This window comes from Meriones unguiculatus, chromosome 15, assembly GCF_030254825.1.
Source record: "Meriones unguiculatus strain TT.TT164.6M chromosome 15, Bangor_MerUng_6.1, whole genome shotgun sequence".
Taxonomy (NCBI): domain Eukaryota; kingdom Metazoa; phylum Chordata; class Mammalia; order Rodentia; family Muridae; genus Meriones; species Meriones unguiculatus.
This window is the reverse complement of record NC_083362.1, coordinates 15,760,456-15,778,114: the sequence shown is the minus strand read 5'-3', so window position 1 is coordinate 15,778,114 and position 17,659 is coordinate 15,760,456. Positions and strand designations below refer to the sequence as shown.

The 17,659-nt window shown below is 48.9% G+C and overlaps 1 protein-coding gene across 1 annotated transcript in view; it reads right to left on the bottom strand.

Moving 5' to 3' along the window:
- Positions 1–15,584: 15,584 nt before the first annotated feature.
- Positions 15,585–17,659, bottom strand: part of Rab31 (RAB31, member RAS oncogene family) — a 109,945-nt gene continuing 107,870 nt past the window's right edge. The window contains exon 7 of the mRNA XM_021653540.2: positions 15,585–16,838. Within this exon, the coding sequence (XP_021509215.1) occupies positions 16,741–16,838 (98 nt within the window). The 3' untranslated portion in view covers positions 15,585–16,740. The remainder of the gene's footprint in view (positions 16,839–17,659) is intronic.

Sequence of the window (17,659 nt, the reverse complement as noted above, 5' to 3'; positions counted from 1 at the left end):
AGCGAGGAGTTGGGAACTTCTCTCTCCTTGGACATGGCGCTGTCTTTTAAGGGCTTCTGGACTCTACCTGCCTTTGACGGGAAGGTGTCAAATGAGGATCTGGGAATTTCACTCTCCTTGGACATGGTGCTGTCTTTTAAGGGCTTCAGGACTTTGTTGTCCTTTGACGGGAAGGTGTCAAATGAGGATCTGGGGATTTCTCTCTCCTTGGACATGGTGCTGTCTTTTAAGGGCTTCAGGGCTTTACTGTCCTTAGACAGGAAGGTGTCAGGTGAGGATTTAGGGACTTCTCTCTCCTTGGACATGGCACTGTCTTTTAAGGGCTTGTGGATTTTACCATCCTTGGACAGGGTGCTGAATTTTAAAAACTTGTATGTTTTACCCTCCTTGATCATAACACCGTCTTTTAAAGGTTTATAAATTTTACCATCATTGGACGGGATGGTGTCCTGTGAAGACATGGGGAGTTCACTCTCCTTGTCTTCTGGGGACTTAGACATGCTATCCTCATTGGATTGGATCGTGTCCTCTGATAACCTGGGCGTGTTGCCCTTCTTGTGGTAGAGGCTGTTTGCTGTGGGCTTGTGGGTGGTCCCCTGTTTGGGATAGGTGGTTTTCGCCAAGGACTTAGTGATATTGCTATGTGTGGCCTGCATGGGGGAGGCTGAGGTTTTAGAAATGTTTTCCTGTTTCAACTCAAGGGTTTTTGGTGAGGGCTTGAAGCTAATCCCATGTTTGGGATAAATGGCATTCTTTAGTGGCGGGGAGGTGACACTAACCTGCTGGGGAGCCTCAGACTCCTCTGTGGACAGACGGAGTGTGTTGCTGAGCCTGGGAACAACGGTCTTCTCTCTGGACCGAGCTGTATCCAAGAACTCTGGGACCAGAAAAGTCTCATTTTTGGATAGAACCTGTAATGGATTTTCTGAACAACAAAATAAATAAATAAACTAGAAATGCAAAACAAGGAACAAAAGATTGACTATCTATACCAAAGAAGACTTATTCTTAGAGATCATGAATGAATCTGATGAATGATGTACAGACCTGAGTAACTTCATTCACCAGACAGCCAAGCATCAGTGATTACAAGGGTCTTTTATGTGTCTTTTTTTGTTTTAACAACTTTCCTTTCTTGGTTTAACACTGCCAACAGCTCCCCAAATTCAGAGATTCCCTAAGGCAACCCACTTCCTTTCCTTCTTACCATTGGTGTTATTTTCATTCGCTTTCCCTTGATGGCTCCGTTTCCTGGCTGACTCTTCAGGGGCTCCTGCTTGAACCCTGTTCACGTCCAACCTCTTATCTCGATTCATTTTTGGTCCTTCTTAGATGTTTCTTCTACAGCCAAACTAAGAACAGAATATGCTGGCTATGAAATACTCAGGCAGCACTCTACCGCTGATGTGCCCAAGCGGTAGTCATTTGAGAGCTTCATGGCAGCCTCAGACCCGGTGGTCATGCTGTGTGGGGCTACAGATGCATAAACAGGCATTATTTCCTCAAGTACAACCAGCCACTGAGGTAAGATTCATTGTGATCAGCTCTTCAGATGGGGAAACTGAGCCTCAGAGAAGTTACACAGCCAGGAGAGGTCAAGGTCAAGGTCAAAGCCCATGCTCAAATATTATCCTGGACTCTACTCTTAGCCAAATGGTCAACCAACTTTTTTTGTTTTGTATTGTTTAGTTTTGTTTGTGTTTTTAAAGACAGGGTTTCTCTGTGTAGCCTGGGCCATCCTAGACTTGCTTTATAGAACAGGCTGGCCTCGAACTCACAGAGATCCACCTGCTTCTGCCTCCCCAAATGCTGGGAGTACTAGGCATGTGCCTGGCTATAAACAACTTTCTTATAATTTTTCTCCAGGATTCTCTAGGCCCTTATTTCTCTTAATGACTCATTGATTATGCTGATCTGCTTTTCTATTACCATAACAAAACAACTGCAGCTCTTTACTTTATAAAGACAAGAGCTCTGCTTAGCTCAGAGTTCCGGAGGGGATGGCACCAACATCTATTTGGCTCTCATGGAAGCTTCACAGCAGATAATGAGGTCTCAACAATAAAGACAGCACAAACAAGAGAATCACATGATGACACAGCAAGTCAGAACATGGGGAGGACTGTAAGTATTCTCTGTCATAATTAGGGTGACTACTACTGTGACTAAAAGGAACTTGGGGAGGAAAGGGCTTATTTTGTTTACAAATCCTGGATCAGTCCAAGGAAAGCCAAGACAGGGGGAACTCAAACTGGGCAGGAACCTGGAGGCAGGAGCTCATGCAGAGGCCGTGGAAGAGTGCCGCTCATGGCTTGCTCCACCTTTCTTAGAGAGCCCAGGACCACTAGGCCATCAGTAATACCACCCATCTTGGGCTGGGACCTGCCTACATCAAATTGCTAGTTAAGAAAATGCCCTGCAGGTTTGGCCACAGCCCAATTTCATGCAGGCAATTTTTCAACAGGGACCCTCCTCTGAGGTGACTCCAGCTGTGTCAAGTTGAAAGAAAACTAGCCAGGACACTTCCCTTACAAGATCTGAGGATCTGAGGATCCCATACGAACCACCTCAGCCCCTCCTGAAGGAAGAACCCACAAAGACACCAAACCCACGAAGACGCTCAACACTCCCATACTAGAAGCAAACTTCCAACTTGCAAATACCTGGGGAACAAACTGCCGTACTCACTGAAGTATGTCCCTGAGAGGTACATGATAGCAGACATACGTGTCCTTCCAGGTGGCCTCTTTCCTTCTCCATGAGCCCCATTTGCATTCCATGGTCCTTCCTTTTGCCCTAATAGCAGCTTCCTTGTGGCTGGTCCTAGTTCAATCAGCCACGGTGACTCTAGTTAACTATGCAGTCAACGTCTTTTTCCACAAGGCTTGCAGATGGAGCTCACTAGTACAGCCTGCCTAGCATGCAAGAGACTCTGGGTTCCATCTTTAGCAACACACTCACACACCCCTTTCAGGAAGAATTGTTGTCATTTTGAGGTCACTTGCTTGTTTTCCACATTTACTCTGCATAACAAACGAGTCCCAGGATTCTATGTGAAAATGAAGTTGTGCATTTCAGAAAGAGTTTTAAATTTATGTACATGGGTGTTTTGTGTGCGTGTCCGTGTACCACCTACATGCCTGGTGCCCACCAAGGCCAGAAGAGGACATCAGATTCCCTGAAACTGGAGTTACAGATGGTTGGGAGCTGTCATGTGGGTGCCAGGAATCAAACCTGGGTCCTCTGGAAGAGTAGCCAGTGCTCATAATCACTGAGCCATCTCTCCAGCCCAGGTTTTGCATTCTTGACATACACTTTAAAAAAAAAAATTCATGTATCTTTCACCACGCTGCACTAACAGTCAAAGTTAAGAACGTTTTCTAAACAGCGGTGTGTCTGTGTTGTCTATAGAAGCTTTGAAACATCTGGGCTTTGATATCAAACATTCTCTAAAGGGGGAAAGTGGTGCTGGTATCAGCAATTTCATTTTTTTTTCAACTGAACAGGTTTCAAACAACATGTCTTGATCATATCCAACCCACCCCCCCACTTCCCCAGGCACTCCCAACATTATCTCCTTCCTCACTTCACTTCTTGTTTCTTCTCGGTAGTCTTCTGAATCCAGTTAGCACTTTCTGCTGGAGTGTTGACTGATCCTCCTGCTGGAGTGTTGACTGATCCTCCTGCCGGAGTGTTGACTGATCTTCCTGCTGGAGCGTTGACGAATCTTCCTGCTGGTTTGATCCTGTGTAGGTAACCACCGATGCTGGAAGTTTGCTTGTGCAATGGCCGTGTCCTATCCAGGAGGCACAATTTCACAGTGTTCCTCCCCATCCCCTGGCTATTCCTAACCCCGAGCCTTGTGGGGAGGGAGGGCTAATACAGATGTTTCGTTTAGGGCTGGGTGCCCAACAGTTCACTTCTTATCAGCACTTTGCCAGTTGTTGCTGTCATAAAAGGGATAGCCTGAGTCATTGCTACCTGAACTTCAGCTTTACCTGGCAGCAGGGAGTGGATTATGACATTATGATGGAAATGAGACTCCCCAGCTGAGTCTCCTGCTCTGTCTAGGGGGCGGGGCAGGAAAAGCCACATCCAGAGGGATGCTACAGCCTTCCCAGTACTTGTCCTAGCACATCTGCAGAGGGAAAGAGTACTTGCCTAAAACAATGGGGCAGGCTCTGGCCCCTGTGGCCTGCGGGAGAGTCGCCAAGGACCTGTTAATCCTACACATACCTGAGGGGGGATAGGAACACTTAGACCAGTGGCCCATAGAGGCCTAGAGAAAGGAAAGATGCCACACTGCTGGGAAGAGGGAGATGGTCAGGGGCAAGAATCGCTACTGTATTAGAAAGAGTACAGTGTCTCCTGCCACACTGAGGGGCTGCTTGTACTTCTCAGCCCTGGGCCAAGCAAAGCCAGGCCACTTCACGTGAGAAGCCAGCAAGAGGAGAGAGTGCCTGGCACAGCGGCTGCACCACAGTTCTGTGTACCCCCCTCCACGGGAAGGAGAAACACAGGGCTGACGCTACAGCAAGGAGAGCCCAGGGTGCTGACACTCTGACGCTGACTCATTTAGTTTGCCAAGCCTGCTCCACCCAAGCTCCCCCTTAATCTCATTGAGGAGAGGCCCACAGGGAAGGTTTGAAGCTGCACTATTCCTAGACTATACTAGACTGTCTTAGCAAGAGATAGGAAATCTGTGCCCCCTCCTGCTGCTGCTGCTGCTGCTGCTGATGATGATGATGATGATGATGATGCCGCCGCCGCCACCTTTGGGATCTTGGTCATTTGTTCAGCTTAGCAGAGCTGTTGGTTGTTTCATTCTCTCTCTTGCAGTTTATGTGATGTACTGATGGCGCTGAAAAAATTCCATTCCACCTGTCATAGCATATGTTTTCCTTCAGCCCAGGTATGTCTCCCAGTTGCTCGGGAACCTTTATATGAGTCAGGATGTGTCTTAGGAAGCAAACAACCAGCTATTTAAAACTCAGGATGGTTTCGCAGTTCTGAAATAGCCTGAAGGGATCTTGTTTGGTCCCCAGACAGCTCACAGTACTGCGGAATAGACCTGTCCGAGGGGCTGCTGCCTCCTGAGACTCCAGGAAGGCAGGGAGGCAGGAGGCAGGAGGCGCCCGGGGCCACCACCAAGGCTGGCCTCAAGATCTTCATGCTAGAGAAGTGACCCCAGAGTGAGCCTGTGGAGTTCCTCTCAGCTCACAGGTAGAGGTGAACACTGACATTTCTACTGCGTTCCTTCCCACTGGGCTTCCAGAAAGAAGACCAGGCAGAGCCAGGTGTGGATGACAGGGACCAGGCAGAGTCAGGTGGGCAGCAGGCCCGTGGGTTGGGAGACTCTAAGCTGAACGAGAATCCATGACTGCAGTGTTGAGCAACCTGCTGGAAGGAAGCTGGAGTTAGCACGGAGGATTCACTTCTGCCTCTCTGAGGAGACTACTGTAGACCAGTCTCTCACACAATGAGCTGCCATAAATTGTGAGTTTTTAACTTACAAAACAGGTCAGATTCCTAACAGGAGAATTAGAAAAGCTGATATGTGGGAAGGAAATAAAAGTGCCCCATTTTGTCTGTGTCAGTTCTCCTTCCCACTGCGTTGACAAAGTGCCTGTCAGAAACAACCGTGGGGGTCAAGATCTCTGTGGGCTCGCAGTTTCGGAGGGCGCTCAGTCACCATCGCAGGGACAGCGCCACGCAGCAGGTTAGTGGAGCGGGAGCCCACGGCAGGGGCTTGTAGTGAGCAGGGAACCGGAAACAGGCTTGGGCCGAAGCCGTCAGACCCCACCTCTGCCATCCCGACCTCCCATCCGACAGTTTCACAGCTTGCCTGTCTGCCCTTACCTTTGATGGCAGTGTTGCCTTTCCTGTCCTGGAGGCATTTCTTCACTGATATTAGAACCTACTTCTTTGGGACTGCAGCTTAGACTGAAGACTGGTTAAAACATTGAGCTTCATGGATTAAACAACTACAGACTTGTTGGCTTTTCCATCAGTAGTCATTGTTGGACTAGCCAGACCATAGCCTGTAAGCCACTCTAAAGAATCCTTTTGAACATATATAGATTCATTCTGTCATTCTATTCTTAGCAAATCCTGACTAACAGACCTCTGATTAAAGAAAGGAGAGATGAAAGGAACTTTTCCCATAAGACTTTTACAAACCATCCACAGAAGGTGAAGAAACAGAACACTGGAAAGCACAAATTTAAATCAAAAGAGTAGGAAATGCCACCAACCAGGACATGGTCCCAGCCTCTCAGCCCCTCCCATCGGACCCCACATGTGCTGAAACTGGAGTCATGTGGCCTCAGTCTTTCCTCTCCTGCCAAAGCATAGGCTGCCTGGGGACAAAGACAAGCCTTGGTTGGTGGGTCCAGCCTCTTGAACGGTGTAAAGCCTTGGTTGGTGGGTCCAGCCTCTTGAACGGTGTAAAGCCTTGGTTGGTGGGTCCAGCCTCTTGAACGGTGTAAAGCCTTGGTTGGTGGGTCCAGCCTCTTGAACGGTGTAAAGCCTTGGTTGGTGGGTCCAGCCTCTTGAACGGTGTAAAGCCTTGGTTGGTGGGTCCAGCCTCTTGAACGGTGTAAAGCCTTGGTTGGTGGGTCCAGCCTCTTGAACGGTGTACCATGCCGCAAATGCTCAATGACAACTTGAACCACAGGACTGAAACGCCTGTGTCCTCTGAGTTCCTCTCCTTCCCCACTCCCCCTTTGCCATTCTAAAGTAATTTGATTAATTTCTGAACTAGACAGGAGAGACTAAAACGGACATTTTCGTGCTAGACGGGTTGTGTTTAGTGTAAAACATCACTCTCTCTGATGGCATTATCTGAACTTGACGCTGATGCTAACCTACTGCTCCCAAATCTGTGATCGGAAGAATGGAGAGAGGCTGGGAAAAGAGGAGCAAATAAGGGTGAGATTCACAGCAGAGAGGAAGGGAAGCCAGGTTGGAGGGGCCAGAACCAGGGCTCTCAGCCAGAGGTGAGGAGAGAAAGAGGCTGCGCTAGGCATTTCACCATGGGATGCAGAGGCAGTTTTATTTTACTTGCAGTGGGGTGTATATTTTCTGACTGAGCAATGGCCCCCCATATGTTCTGGTTTTCGCATGGTTCTTTCCCCAGTTAGTGACACTTTGGGGGGTGGTTATGAATCCTTTGGAGGTATAGCCTTGCTGGAGGGGGTATGACACAGGGTCGGGGGGAGACTCGGAGTCTCATCTCACTTCAGCCTCCCTCTCTCTGCTCCACACTTGTCCTCGAAGGAGTGTTAGCTCGGCTTCCTTCACGTGGGGGGAAAATGTGGCCAGCCAGCTTCCCATTTGTGCTGCCAGGCCTCTCTGAACACTGTGGACTCACCTTCCAGAAGCATTTGCCCAAATAAACGTTTTCCGCAAGTAAGTCCCTTTCACCATGGTGGGTTTTTGGCTTGGGTGTTATTTGGTCATGGTGTTTTATCACAGCAACAAAAATAATAACTAATATGGGGTGTCACAAAACAGTTTGGGGAAAATGATATTGTTTGATTGGCACTGAAGCACATGTACATGTTTGCACACTCACTTGTTGCACATTCTACAGAAGATCTGTCACAGTCCCTTTTCTGCTGTCATTGTAGAATATTGAAGACTGGGTAAAACAAAGGTCTCGTCTCTGGGATGGAGTCAGGTCAAGCACCTCGAAGGAGTCACTGAAGCTCTAAAATTAGATTATACCGTCAGGAAGGTGTGATACTGAACACTCAGGAACATGTGTGCACATGTGCATGGGCATGTGTGCATTCCGTGTGTGCAGGGGGCAGACTTGGGCATGTGTGCATTCCGTGTGTGCAGGGGGCAGACTTGGGCATGTGTGCATTCCGTGTGTGCAGGGGGCAGACTTGGGCATGTGTGCATTCCGTGTGTGCAGGGGGCAGACTTGGGCATGTGTGCATTCCGTGTGTGCAGGGGGCAGACTTGGGCATGTGTGCATTCCGTGTGTGCAGGGGGCAGACTTGGGCATGTGTGCATTCCGTGTGTGCAGGGGGCAGACTTGGGCATGTGTGCATTCCGTGTGTGCAGGGGGCAGACTTGGGCATGTGTGCATTCCGTGTGTGCAGGGGGCAGACTTGGGCATGTGTGCATTCCGTGTGTGCAGGGGGCAGACTTGAGCATGTGTGCATTCCGTGTGTGCAGGGGGCAGACTTGGGCATGTGTGCATTCCGTGTGTGCAGGGGGCAGACTTTTCATTGCTCCAATGAAACACCCACAGAACAATTAAAGGAAGAAAAGACTTTTTTCTGTACTCACAGTTTTGGGCCTTCCCACCCCTCAGAGGCGGGAAGAGGAATGATGGAGCAGAGATGCTCAGCACAAGGCAACAACAGCAAAAGCCAAGAAGGGCGGAAGGTCTCTGGTTTGATCCCAGGTTCCAGCACCAGATCAAGGAAAAAAAGAAATGGAGAAGGGGGACATGACTGGGTCTATATATGGCAGAGAGAGTTTATTGTAGATGTGAGGAAGGCCATAGCCAGAGGCAGAGACACCTGGGGAGTCCAGACTGAACCTGAGTCTGAGCCCTGTGAGAAGGGGGAGGGGAGAGGGGAGAGCCCAGAGATGAAGAAACCAGAAGGATGAAAAGGGTAAAAAGAACAACATGGCCAAATGGCTGGCTTACATAAGGAAGAGTGGAAGGGAAAGGCAGCCCAGCCGGTGAGGGTTAGGGGAGAGGGTAGGGCACGTCAGGGTTTCTATTGCTGCAACCAAACACCATGACAGAAAAGCAAGCTGGAGAGGAAAGGGTTTATTCAGCTTACACTTCCACATCACTGTTCATCGTCGAAGGAAGTTGAGTCAGGAACTCAAACAACGCAGCAACCTGGAGGCAGGAGCTGATGCAGAGGCCGTGGAGGGATGCTGCTCACTGGCTTGCTTCCCATGGCTTGTTCAGCCTGCTTTCTTATGAAATCCAGGACCACCAGCCTAGGAATGGCCCCACCCACAATGGGCTGGGCCCTCCCCCATCAATTAAGAAAATGCCCTACAGCTGGATCTTCTGGAGGCCTCTTTTCTCAATTGAAGTTCCCTCCTTTCAGATAAGTCCAGCTCCTGTCAAGCTGACATGAGACTAGTCAGCACATCCTGTAACAAGCAGGAAGTGAGGGATGCTGGGAGAGCCTGGAGGCCAGGTCCACTTTGACATGTTAAATAGGCACCTCAGTTAGCCATTTGTCCTGGGTTTGAGACCTAACAGCTTTGTCCTTCAAAGGCATACTTCCAGTGACCTGGTTTCTCTAAGCAGACCGGACTTTCCAGTTTCCACCAAAGTCTATTCAAATATTTACTCCATGAGTGGGTCAAATGCCTGATTAAATGAGAGCCTTAACACCCACAAACACAGCCAACGGTGTGCCCCCAAGATGTCTCCCAATCCAATCAAGTTGACTCAAGGTTAACCATCGCTAGAGGCTTGCAGAAGATAACTGTATTTAAGCAAGAGGGTTAGCTAAGGAAGGAGGCAGAGGAAGATGGAAGGAGGCAGGGGGAAAAGCTAGAGGAACTTTGGAGCCCAGGACACAGAAACCAGAAACAATGGAGAGAGTGACGTTATTGAAGCCAGCATTAGGTACGTTTCTAATAGTCTCTGACAGTACAAAATGAGGAAATCAAGTGAATTTGTGACCAAGATTCACTTCTTAAAATTTTGTGAGTGAAAAAGAAAGAGGTAGCAGAGGAGATTCACTACATCTGATCAAAATTAGCCAAGATGTCAGCGCATAAGTAGGTTGACGGGAGGGAGTGTGGAAGGAAGCGTAAAATGGAAGCATGAAACCTCTGGAGCGGCCTCAGAAACAGGTCAGGGGTTCTTTTCAAAACAAACAGGAAGACTTGTACATCCAGCAGGGCAGAGTTGAAGCAGAGAAAGGTCACCCAGGTTCACTGGCTTATGCCAGTTTGGGCACTGGGTTATCAGCAGGTCAGGGCCTCAGACCCCCATCAAGTCTGGATTGCTGAGTCCAGGCACGTGGGTTATTTCCAAGGCTTTAGAAACCTCCCCGAGGGCTGAGCAGTGGTTTCCACATCAAGATCAAGGACAACGGAGAGACAGAGCGACCTTCTGGAAGAGTCGGACCCGCAGTTTGGATTCAGTCAAACCAGCAAGTCCCTTTAATAGGCCAATTCAGTTCTTCCAGCCAGAGCTGATTAACCCTTAGCTCCCCAGGCAAAAAGTGCCCTCCTGAGACGTCAGAACGGCTTTCAAAATAGGATAGGTCTCAGCGTGGAGACGGCTTGCCCTACTTTCTGGCTGTGTAGAATCCAGAATATCGCTTAAGTTTTCCAGGATCCTTTCTTACAAATGAGATGGATTGGGCTGAAGATGCAGCTGAGAGGAGAATTCATGGCACATGCAAGGCCCTGGGTTCAAACCCCAGCATAGCAGAGGGAAAAAAAAGATGCCTTACACATTAGAACCATGTACAATTCTCTGGTTTTTGTGGGCAAACTGAGGTATAATTTGAAAGCAGCTCCTGGGAACTTGCCAGTAAGAATGGAGTTCATTTTCTGCAGCCTTCCCCCACCCCCCTTTCTCTGTAGAGCAAGGAGAGTAAAGAAAGAGAGAAAGAATGCTAGCTTACATTTGACCTCTAGCCCATTTTACCAGTCTATGATCTTGGACAATTTAGCTTCACATCTCATCTGTAAAATGGAAAAAATAACAGCATCAACCTCATGAAAGTCGTGAACAAAGGGCGACATGGTGTGTAACACTCAGAAGAGCATGGACTGCCCCAGCCTTCTCTACTCACGTGAAGATCCTTGATTTGGGGTTCTTGCTTGGTGCCACGGTCAGCAGAACGTCTCTCTGTGAGGTAAAAACCTGTAATTCCAGGGAGGTGGCAGCGTGAGGGACCTGAGTGTCACTTTCCATAAGAAAAGAGCTGCCTTTGGACTTTCCTGTAGACCCTGTGTTGGCCTCAACCCAGATATTTCCTTATTCCCCAAGGTACAATCACGAGGGTGGGGCCCACAGAGGAGGGTGCATTATGTCTTGGGGATGGCTGTTTCCAGGATCTAGAGTTTTGTTTGAATTTCATAAAAGCAATGCAGTATGCCCACCAGCAGACTCAGAGGGCTAGTCCTGTCATCAAACATGGAGATATTTCCACAGAGAAGTGGCCAAAATATCCACCATGTGGAGAAACAATGATTATGAAGGGTCCCATCAGTTCGGGTCTTAATGGGCCTATAGCGAGCTTGGGGAAAGCCTTTTCATTTGTGACACTATCTGAGCTCCAGAAGACGTAGGTGCCAGGGAATGACATATGCATTTCACCCAATGAGAAAACTCCGGGGATTAGGGATATCAGGCTGGTAAGGACTCTACCACCCACAAATCACAGAGCTGGGAGCCAGATTCAGGAGGTGGCTTCAGGTTTCTTAATCTCTACAGTACACATGCCTTACAAGACAGAGGTTGAGAACAAAAGATAATAATGTACAACTAAGAATTGAGGAGCAAAGAACCTTTCCCAGCTCCAGTCAAAGGCTGGTTTATTGTTTCCTGTCCTAACTCATTATTTATTTCCCTTCATCTTGGTATTAGCCCCGGCAGGTGGTATTATCCCCATTTAAAATTTTTTTTATTATTTTATGTCCTCACACATGTGCCTGTGTGAGGGTGTCAGATCCCAAGAACACAGCTGTAAGCCTCCTCGTGGATGCTGAGAGCTGAAACCAGGGTCCTCTGGAAGAGCAACCACTGAGCCATCTCACCACCCCCTATTATCACCATTTTACAAGAGGAAATGGAGACCCAGAGAGACCAAGCACATTGTTCACCTGAGGATTAGGTAATGGAGTCAATTCCTAGGATCTTAGTCTCTGCTCAGAACTCAGAGTGTCCCCAAGGCAAGATGTCTTGTCTGCAGCTGAAGCTTCCCTTCAGTGCTGATGTTCTTGATCTGCTTGTCTTTAACTTGTAGGCTTGGTAGCTGCACAGACTGATGAGGTCATGGATGACTAGTTCAGCATTTGATTCACAATAGCCCTCAACAAACACTTATTGGAAAGGTGCATGGATGGACAGACAGATGGGTTGCCATGGGTGAAAAGATGCATGGGTGTCTAGATAGATTGTATGGATGGATGGATGGATGATGGATAGATGGATGGATGGATGATGGATGGATGGATGGATGGATGGATGGATGGATGGATGGATGAGTAGGTGGGCAGATGGATGGATGGATAGATGGATGGATGATGGATGGATGGATGATGGATGGATGGATGGATGGATGATGGATGGATGGATGGATGAGTAGGTGGGCAGATGGATGGATGGATAGATGGATGGGTCAATGGGTGAGTGGATGGATGAGTGAGTAATAAGAGGAATATAGTTGGGTAGACGGGTAGTTGGATGGAAACATGGGTAGGTGGAGGCTGCGTTGATTGGTGGGTAGTTAGAGATGGATGGGTAAATAGACATGTGACTTACAAAGACAGCTATAAGAAGATCCTTATCCACTAACTCTAGCATTTCCGGATTCCCTTTCCAGTATACCATCTTTCCCTGCTAGACCAAAAACCTCACTTTGTTACTAATAACACAATACCACAGACTGCATAACTTAAGACAGAGATTTTGGATCACAGTTTGGTCTATAGCCATCAACCTACATTTGGTGATGGCCTGCTTGCTGGCACGGTCCTGAGGTGGAACAAGATGCCAAAAAACAAAGGATGTTGACAGACATGTGATCTGGTCTCTGTCTTATAAAAATCATCAGGATTCAATCGTGAGGACTCCAGCCCGAAAGCTTTTGCTGTTCTCTCTTTTTAAGAGTGTTTTGTTTGTGGCATGTGTGTGCATGCATGTGCGTGCTCACCCATGCGTGTATATATGGAGGCCATAGGAAGATATCGGGCATCCCGCTCTTTCCTTCCCCACCTTGCTTTCACGATACTAAGTCTCTCACTGAACCCGAAACTCACGTTTCTACTAGGCTGGTTGGCTGAGGCCTATCTTCTTTCCACAGTGCTGAGAAACACAGGGCCGATGCCTGCATATATGTAGGTTGTGGGGGTCCCAAAGCCAAGTGCCTGTGCCCACCCAGCAAGCCCTCTTACCCAGTGAGCCATCTCTCCAGTCATGGAAGATTGTTTCCTATTCTTGGTCGATTATGTACAGCCAGAGCAGCTTCCCAGCATGCCCTTGGCGCCCCTCAACCAGAAAGGACAGAAGGTGTCACTTCATGTAGGCCCTTCATCTATTCAGACAGGGTCTATGCAGAAAACACAAGCTCCACTGGTGTGTGTGAGCAAGTGTGGCGCCAGTGGGGAGTCAGGGGGGCCGAGGAGACAGCAGCGGGTAAGCCCCACCCAGCTGGCATCGCTGGAGAGCTTTCCCTCACCTCCATATCCCTCCATCTCTGAAAAAGTCTGATACTAGGGAAATAGAGGCTTTGAATTGATCAGTACTATCATTTTGACATGCTGGCTTCAGACTTACTTACTGATTTATCTATTTACTTCTGGAGACAGGGTCTCACTATGAAGCCCCTGGTTGACCCAGAACTCACTATGTAGAGTAGGCTGGCAGTGAACCCACAGAGATGTTCTTGCCTTTGCTTCCCTGGATTAAAGGAATGCGTGACCATGCCGGGCACTGGCTCCAGATTTTTATACTATGAAATAATTCAAAACTGCTGATAGTTAAATGCCTTTCGTCTGCCTCTGACTGGACTCGGTGCCACCCCTCTTCAGAAGCTGATGCTCTTCCGTCTCGTGCTTCTATTTCCATCCACACATCAAGAAATAATTATTATCGTACCCCAGCTGTCTTTCTGTGTGCACCCCGGGTCGCGGTTCCATTTCCCATGCTGCGCACTGCGCGACTACTGAGGACTACTCGGCAGCCCCCTGTGGGCGACTTCCCCAGGCAGCCTTGCCCGCCACACAATGCTGAGAGCTGCAGGGCGACACATTACGGACAATGCATCCATCCACCGCACAGCTCTCATCACGTGACCATGCCCTCTTTCCCCCGTCCGTCTCCTTAGCGGATGACAGTCAGATGCTGTCCACAGCGTGCCAGAACACCGCTCCCCAGGTCTTGTGAGCATGTTTCTCTTCGTTCTGATCGTAAGAAGAAGACACTCGGTAAGACTTAAAATATTTATTAGTAGGAATGATTTCCGATGAGTTAAAACCAAGCAGCTGATGCCAATGCGCACGGAGGGAAATGCTTCCCCAGAGCACCGAGCATAGCAGGCGAAGGTCCTAGGTGTCTGCCGAAGGGGTCTTCTAGGTGCGGAACCTGGGTCCAGCCCAAGTGGAAAGCCTTTACCAACACACCAGAAGGGGCGACGGTCCGGGTGACAGCGGGACTGCTGGCTCACTCTGGGTGTCACGGCAGTGGCGAAGAGCACGATGAGGTCTTGGCACAGACAGAAGCCGTTGCTGACTGCCGGCTCCTGACTCCCCGCCCTGAACGCTGCTGAGCGGCAAGGAGCCTACACAGGCCATAGTCCTTGATGGCAGAGCAAACAATTCAGTCCCCCAAACCTCCCGTAGTAGGAGTGGGATTCCCACTGGGCACAGCCCTTGCTGTTGGCTAGAATGCAGGTTAGTCTGCAAGGCAACATCATATTCAGTACCCTAATGTACCACTTTTAAGAAAAAAAAAATGGCAAGTCGATTCTGTACCTGCGTAAAACATTTGCACAGCTCTACCATTGTCCTTAGGGACTTCTGTTGAGAAAGAATCCCTTTGACAGCCTGGGCCTTATGGACACAGGCCTGAAATGGATTACATGTAGGTATAGCCAACATAAAATCGTATTTACACATATACAAACCTGCCAGATGTGAGAGAAGAGAAGGGGGGGGTTGAGAAGGGAATTTGGGGACTGATGGAGAAGACACTACAGCCTATGTGAGGAGCAGATGTAACTTCTAGGTCTCCACAGACCTTCCTATGACTTAGGGTCAGTTGTTAAAACAGCCCAGAAGGAATGCCAAGGGTACAGAAGCCCCAGACGCCACAGCACCTGTCTGCAGAAAAGGCCCAAGGTGGTATGACTGTGTGTGGGGCCAAGTGCCACATTCTTTCTTTGCCAGTGGTGGTGGCCCTCCGCGTGGCTTTGATATCGATGGCGCTGCAGCCTGGAGAAAGCGAGGTTTCGTTCCCTCACGTGCTTCTCCAATATGCTGGCGTGGCTCACCGTCAGGGTGACGCCCAGACAGTTCATGCAGAATTCAGCCACTGCAAACCCAATCCAAACCTGTGGCGTTCTCTCCTGGGACCAGCAACATCTCGGCTCCGAAGTCTAGACCGCCAGCCAGACAAAGGCAAGCTCCCAGCCAAAGCTTCCCAAAACGGGGGGAAGGGGGGGAGGTTGAAAAACAAGCTTGACACTGTGTGGAAAGAGGCCACCTCAGCTTCAACACAACAGTTTTTTGTTTGTTTCACCTGCAGTGAGCACGCTGATGTTTTTGTCAGCATGTAGAGTCCTGTCAGCCAGCGATGCTGGTGACGGGGGATAGGAACTGACCAGCCTTGAGAAGGCCCGATGACCTACAGGTGCCATTTGCTAACGGTGTTTGAGAGCCCTGCTCTGGGACACTGAGGGACACTCTTGAATGGAGACAAGTATTTGTTATTCCCCATATTCTAGATTTCAACTAACTCCCGAACTGGGAGAAGCAGGAAGAATATTACACTGACACACAGACAGCCTCGTCTGCGCCTGGAACGGGCTCTGTCTGCTGGACGGCCTTTCTCTCCAAAGCAGGCAGAGCGTAAAGCACTTCTTCTGACCTTGTCCTTTCGGGGGTCCACATTTTTAAGGCGGGGCTTTCTCTGCCTGGGGTGCTGTCACCCATGATTAGCTGCTATTACTAGAAGAAGTTTGCCCTGCAGTTTAGACTCAAACATCCTGTGATTGGTTTTATCCCTTGGATGTGAAACCGTGACACAGTCTCCTCGTAAATCAATGTTCTGTGAATTAATCATCTCCAAGAGCAGAAACTCACTGCAATGGAGAGGATGCATTTGGGTGGTGCCCCGGATGCTATTACCATCCTCCATCTTCCACCACTGACACAGCAACTACTTAACTGTTTTAAACCGGGATTATATGTAACCTTCGAGTCAGATTTGGTTGGGTTTACCTGAGGAAAATGTTCATCAGTTAAGTGAAAAGGAGCACAGATGGCAGTTTCTAATCCAGCTTCTGTCTTTTCCAGAAGATCAGTTCTCAGTTTGGGTGATGGTGCAGCTATTCATGTCTGCTTTACCTCAGGAAACGAAGAAAGCCTTACTTCCAAAGCCAGCTAAAAGGTAACCAACCTACTACATTGCCTTTGCCTTTTGGTGAACTGGCTAGGAACGGAGGCCCTGGCCCTGGGCTCTGACTAGGTGGCACAGGAAATCAGAGGAGAGGGGCACCTCGAGGCTTGTGAACAAATCTAAAAAGTTTCTAATATTTAACAAAAATGGCAACTATACCTAGCAAGTACAAGCCCTGCTGTGGGCGGTTCATAAACGGAAGGCCATATTGTGGTGGTATGCTGGGTTTTCCATAATCTCTTTTCAGGGAATTTCCCGTGCTGAGCGTCCTGTGGGTCTCCCAGGGTGCAAAGCTGCTCGCTCTGCAGCAGGCAGTTAGCCCTGAGGGTGGGGTCCTTCTGTGCACGCTGGCCACCGGAGCTGGCTTCTTCCTTGGTGCTCTGTATGCCAGCTCAGCAGCACCTCCGGCTGCCTGGCAAGCTCTGGCTCCCAAGCTTGATCCCTCCACTGTTTCCATTTTCATGGGGGTCCAAGGGTGGGATCTGGCGGCCTGTGGTGAGGAGAAAGAGGTCAAGATTGAAGTTCTCTTATTTTAAAAAGTTGGCCTGTTCGAATGCAAAAAAATAAACAAATAAATAAATAAAAATTAAAAAATTTAAAAAAATAGCACTACTTGGGGGAGGGGCTGCTCCCACCTCCTTTCCTTCTCCATCTCCTCTCTTTTTCCCTCCCTCCCTCCAGCCTTCCTTTTCACCTTTTCTCTCTTTTTCCCCTTTTCCCAGTTCTTCTAGCAGAAGTCGAATTTCTGTTGAAAAGGTTGAGGGAAATCACCAGCAGTTTCCTGACTTTGCAGGTAATCAGTCTCAGGCACAGGAGAAGGCACCCCACTGTGCAGATCCATGGGGCTCCCTCAGTCACTCAGGGCCCTCAGCCTTCCTTTCCAGACAGCCACCCTGCTTTGTAGGACTGGACTTCAACAGTCACAGTGAGCCCTTATCTGTCTTTTCTGCTTGTAGAACTACGATGGGCTGAGGCACAACTCACCAGCCTCATCCTGCGAGGGCGCTCGGCTCATTAGCCAGAAGGCCCTCGGACATATATCACAGGACCCGGTACCTTAATGTCACACGGGAGCAAAATAGGTTGTACATATGAGAAAGGTGGGATACTTGGCACATGAGCCTCATTTGCACAGAGCTGTGTGTCTAAGTCAGGGAAATCTGGAAACAGCAAGCTTGGACAGCCTTCCCGCTGTCAGCCATTCATCATTGATCCCTCTCAGCAAGTCTTGTGAGGGCCACTATCACACCATTTTCTGTGACTTTGTTGAAGGCCATGCCAAAGCTAAATGGTGGTTCTTATTATAACCCA